Source organism: Glycine max, chromosome 12 (genome assembly GCF_000004515.6).
Source record: "Glycine max cultivar Williams 82 chromosome 12, Glycine_max_v4.0, whole genome shotgun sequence".
NCBI classification, from domain to species: domain Eukaryota; kingdom Viridiplantae; phylum Streptophyta; class Magnoliopsida; order Fabales; family Fabaceae; genus Glycine; species Glycine max.
In genome coordinates this window covers 12,977,440-12,983,206 of record NC_038248.2, presented here as the reverse complement: position 1 = coordinate 12,983,206, position 5,767 = coordinate 12,977,440, and the positions used below count along the sequence as shown (strand labels likewise).

General features: G+C 36.6%; 1 protein-coding gene across 1 annotated transcript; it reads left to right on the top strand.

Moving 5' to 3' along the window:
- The first annotated feature begins 4,243 nt into the window (after positions 1 to 4,243).
- On the top strand, positions 4,244 to 5,425 carry LOC100811308 (E3 ubiquitin-protein ligase ATL41). Its single transcript, XM_003540907.4, has one exon. The coding sequence runs from the start codon at positions 4,342 to 4,344 to the stop codon at positions 5,260 to 5,262; it is 921 nt and encodes a 306-aa protein (XP_003540955.2). The 5' UTR covers positions 4,244 to 4,341; the 3' UTR covers positions 5,263 to 5,425.
- The last annotated feature ends 342 nt before the right edge of the window (positions 5,426 to 5,767 follow it).

The window sequence follows — 5,767 nt, the reverse complement described above, 5'->3', positions numbered from 1 at the left end:
AAAAAAATGTTTCCGTGAAGAAAATCCAAGCTAAGGTGCTTCCGTAACGCTTCCGAGACGTTTCTGTGAGAAAATCCATGAAGGTTTTCCGTCGTTCTTCACCGTTCTTCATTCGTTCTTCGTTTGTTCTTCGTTCTTCAACGGGTAAGTTTTCGAATCCGAGACTTTCAATTCATTTCTTGTTTTTTTAGCTTTCATCTTCATTTCGTTCATTTTCGGTTTTCTTTTCTTCCGTTTTTAGCGAGCTTTACCCGATCATTTAAGCCGTTATCTCGCCTAATAAATGATAAAATGAATTTCAACCGATCATTTGCATTGTAATCTCGTTTAATCACTATTAAAACAAAATCTAACTGATCGTTCACATTGTAACCACGGTTAAACCAAAATAGGGCAAAATAATAATAAAATAATCAAAATATCTTGAAAAAATAATAATAAAATAATTAAAATATCTTTGAATAAAATAATAAAAAAAAATCAATCGGACGCTTTTCTTTGGAAGTTTCCTTGGATCAATTGACTAATAACCAAAGCGAAACTAAGGCTAAAATCAACTCAAAAATCAAGCTTTGTCCGCAAAAATCACTAAAAACCGTTTTAAGGTCCAACGCCTTAAACGGTCCTCTTTGCTTTTATCGGTTAACATGGACCGTTCAAAAGCATGAAATCAACATGTAACTTTACCGCTTTTGCAAGAACTACGTAGGTCTGATTTCCTCATCGCAATTGAGGATATGTAGGAGCAAAAGTCCCGCTTTTGTCGACCACCCCAAGAGATCGTTAATGGTCCAACGCCTTAACGTTTCTCTCCTTTCAAAAAACAAGAGATTGTTAATGGTCCAACACCTTAACGTTTCTCTCCTTTCAAAATAAAAAGATCGTTTAATGGTCCAACACCTTAAATGACCTTTTGTTCAGTTAAAATATATCTTGCTAAAAAAGATAAAAACAACTTAACCAACGTTTAGTTCTCAAAGAACTACGTAGGTCTGATTTCCTCATCGCAATTGAGGATACGTAGGAGCGAGGAAAATAGCCTTGTCGACCACACCAAAATTAAAAACATAAAAAGCATAAAAACATAAAAAGACATAAAAAAGGGAAAATAAAACATTTTGAAGTCATATTTGCACACTTGATTAAAGGCTGTCGTCCCTTGTGACGGACGCATGGGGTGCTAATTCCTTCCCCGTGCGTAAAAAACAACTCCCGAACTTTGCACACTTAAAGTTCGTAGACCATACCTTTCCGGTTTTTCCAACGTTTTCCTCGAATAAATGTTGGTGGTGACTCCGCGCATTTTCCTCCCATGGAAGACGCACCCATGAGCCCCGCGTCGCCCTCCCGCCGAAGGGTAGGTTGCGACACCATGGAACGTAGCAAGTTATAGTATAGTCTATAGTAGTGGGCATCGCATCCGGATGTTCTACTGGCATCATGTGTACCTAGGTGCGGCATGTATAACATGTAGTACATGTTACCTCACATGGTCATACCCATTCCCTTTGTGTACTACACCAGGCTCACAAGGGCGTCGATGTTCTTGATGTCATCGATACCTAAAAGTTATTGGTTGTAGGGGTGAGTCTTTCTCTCCTCAAAATGCCACAACAAGTAAACAAGGAAATACAACCTACTCAACAACTACGCGTGATTTTTCTAGCCAAGCGACATTCTCAAAATCTTGAGGGCATAACTAGCACACTTGTCACATAGTAGAGCCCAACCTTTGTCGCTAAGCCTTCCAAGTCTTGATGGTCTTATACAATGCGTGGATGATAGTCGGGAATGATTGCCATGTAGAGATACAACATACACTGATCCCAAGCTCCCAATTCAAAAAGCATAGTCTCGGAGCTTGTCAACCGAGAGTGATTGCCACATACAGATACAACTTACACCTATGAGTTTCTCGTGCCAAATGAGTGCACCAAATGTCAGGTAGTCACCACTTGCTAATTCCCCTAGGTTCCTCGAACCTCTCTGCCCATTATATCCCAATGTATCATTGTTCATCATCCACTTTCTCAATGCAATGTCACCTTCTCATAGATGGAATAGAACCATTGATTCCTTACTTTCCATTTAGTCCTTTTGACTCTTGCCACTGCATCACTGCGTTGCCCTCATGCCACGTACATCAACAATATCATACATCCAAACAAACAAGAGAGAGAGAGAAAGAAAGAGAGACAAGACTTAGGACTATGTACTACTCTCATGGAACCAATCTTGGCCCCGGCTCCTCAAGCTATAGAAACCACTTTTCACACAAATATATCGAACAACATAATGGCTATAATTACAACCATCTAACAACCATAACAACAATTTGTCAAGGGTCAGACACCCCTCAACCCAGACCACAACGCGTACAAATAGAATAACAATATACACATATAGAAAAATATAAATTTGCACACCATAGATATAATTTTCCAGAGTTCACACTTTGCTAATCTTTATCATTCAACAATAACAGCAATTACTTATATGCTTCTCAGTAGCTCTATTAGCAGGGAATTGCCATAATTAATGACATACAATAATCATCAGGTTTTACAATCTATCTCAACAATAATCAAGCAAGTTTTCCAATAGTTCCAGAACAAATAGTCATGAGGTCAGTTCACCAAGAGGTACAAATTACAAAGTTTTCGTGTTACTAGTTATTCTTCAAATTTCAACAATTGTCTGTCTAAGAGTCTACAAATATGTTTGAAACTATTTTTAGTGCTCCCTAATATTTCCTTAAGGTTTTTCTACATTCTAAAACCATTTTTGAACATAACATTACTAAGATAAGTCATCTACTATCTAAAATTAAATAGCTATCTAATTATGCAAAGTTTCACTCCTAAACTTATTTTCAATTTTCTAAGTGTATCGAGAATTGATTTTCATAAATTTTACACGTACTCGTATATTTTAACAACTAAAAACTCATTTTTGAATTCAAATTTTTAAGAAAGACCGTCCATAGAACCAGAACATGTTTATTTTCGTGACAATTTAGTCCTAAAAAAATCTTTAAACTTGTTTTGTTCATAATTTTTACTTGAAAACTCCGATTTTGGTAAAATTTAAGGCTAACCCTAGGTTTTGACACCCAAGGAACTCATTTTTAACTTTAAAATTTCAAGAAAACTAACACATCATACAGTTCCAGACAAGGCAGTTGCTACGAATTTTGAACATCAAAACAACATTCAATGAAGCTTAGCTTCCAAAGACAACAAGATTAGGGTCCAAGAATTCAAGAGACCCACCTTACCTTGATGAGGCTACATGAAATTGCTTAGATGAACAAGGAGCTCAAATCCTTGATGTCTCAAGCTTCAAAGAATGAACATGAAATTTTGGAACCATGATGAGAAGCTTGCACGAATTTGGTAAGAAAAAGAAAGAGAAAGAAAATTAAGAATCTCTTACCAAAGCTTTGATGAAAGAAACCTCATGAGCTCTTGTATGAAGCTTGGAAAATGAAGAAGAATGTCTTCCTCTCCCTCTCGGTGAACTCGTGCAAATGAGGAAGAAAAGGGTTCCAAATTGATTTTTAAAGAATCATGAAGATGAGGTTTAAGGCTTTGTTCAAAGGAAACTTGGTTAGGCTTATGTTGACAAGCTTAATTGGCAGCATGAATGACTAATGACCAACTTAAGGTTAACGTGCCAAGCTATGCCATTTGAGGTTATTGTTGCTTTTGAAATTTTAATTAAAAAATGGCTAAAATAGGTTTAAACCAGAAATGAAATTTTAGCTCGGAAAGGTTTCGTATCTTTATCAAATCATGTCAACAAAACACATACACTTATTTATTTATCTATGTATAACCCAAAATTCAAGGCTTAGAATTATACAATCAATAAATTAAATTCATATATTCACCGAGTAAATTTACTAAGTGTGAACTTATACGGTGTCTTTCATGAAGATAAACTAAGATGGAATTTCAAGATGTTACATGTACCGGTTAATTTACACATTCAACGTTGAATATATATATTGTTATTGTAATTCATATACACAAAGATTTTCTTTTTGACAAAATATACATACAGAATTTGCTACCCAAGAATTTATGAAAAAATTAATAATACTACAAAGTTTAAATGGGATATTATAAAGCATTACCACTATAAGCACGGGGAGCATAAATTATTCTTGTTTAATCCGATGTGTCGGACTCAAATAAAATATAATTTAACATGTACGTGGTGTAAACAAAAAAAATAAAATATTATAAAACTTTAATTTAATTAAAAATAATACAAAGAAAATGAAGTTTCGCCTTTGAACCGACCAACAGCTAGGATTTAGAAAATCAAAAGGGAAACATGTTTTTGCTTCACCTTGGAAGGCATAAGAAACCAACCAACACAAGAAAGACATCCATTCCTCACTCGGTTCTTTTCTTCCATCAGAGAAATACTCTCTCTCTCTCTCTCTCTCTCTCTCTTTCTTTTCTCTCTCACACACAAAACAGAATCATGGATGTCTTCGACAACGATCACGACCATGACGAACCATTTGTTCGATACCACAGTAACGTTAACAGAACAATACTGTACGTGTCCATGGTTTCCTTCATAACAGTCTTGTTTCTCGTCTTCGCACTCTACCTCTACGCCCGGTGCGTCCTAAGGGGCCGGTCCCGCAACCGCGCCGCCATTCGACGTCTCACCATCGCCGCGCTTCACGTCTCTGACCTCGACGCAGCCGCCGCCGCACACCGACACGCCGAACCACCCAACGCGGGCCTCGACCCTGCCATCATAGCGTCGCTTCCAACCTTCGCCTCCAGAACGAAGGTTCTAGAAAATGGTGGTGATGGTGGCGGAGGAGGGGCCACCGTGGTGGAGTGTGCTGTGTGCTTGAGTGCTCTAGAAGGTGAAGAAAAGGCCAAGTTGCTTCCCAACTGCAACCACTTTTTTCACGTGGATTGCATTGATAAGTGGCTGGGTTCCCACTCCACATGTCCTATTTGTCGAGCCGAGGTGAAGCCGCAGCTTCAACCACAGCATCGTGAGGGTCCTGTGGGTCTTTCTCTTCACAGTGCACGTACACTGCTCAGTAGGGTGGATGGTGATGATGATAATAACAACAATGATAACGAATCATCAAAAATTAATGATTCTAATTCACGGTTGAGCTCGTTTAGGAGGATTCTCAGTAGGCAAAGATCTTCAAGAAGAGTCCAACCGTCTGGCCACGATGATGAGGATGGTGGTGTTGATCAAGATTTGGAGAGACAGTGAGTTTTTTTTTTTTTTTTTTTTGTAATTTTCCTTTGTTAATTTTTTCAGTGATGAACATAGAAGGGAGGTATAGTTGCTGCTATGGTTTGGAGAGATGTTTCATGTTTGTTCAATACAAATTGGAATTTCATCTTAGGTAATATACAAAAATGTATATTAAAAATCTGTTTAAGTTACTAAGGTAAATCTTTTCTTTTAATTGAATAACATCACTAAAAACATTTAGAGAATTATATCTAAGTTTTTGTCTTTTTTTTTTTGGAGCTTTAGTGTTGACTTGTTAATATGAAAACTACATGTGAGCTTGGCTAATACTACATTAACTGGTCAATTTTTTTTTTATAAAGTTACAAACTTACAATTGTTTCTTTTGGTTTTTTGGTTTCGGGGTGGTTAATTCTTTTGGAGAATGATATATAAAATGAGAAAAAAGTATATATTATTCAGTTATAACTCATAAATTTATTAACTTTTAAAATAATTATTTTAAAATAATTTATATAAT

Coding starts and splice junctions, on each gene's coding strand:
- LOC100811308 (XM_003540907.4), top strand. CDS start 4,342: ATGTTTTTGCTTCACCTTGGAAGGCATAAGAAACCAACCAACACAAGA.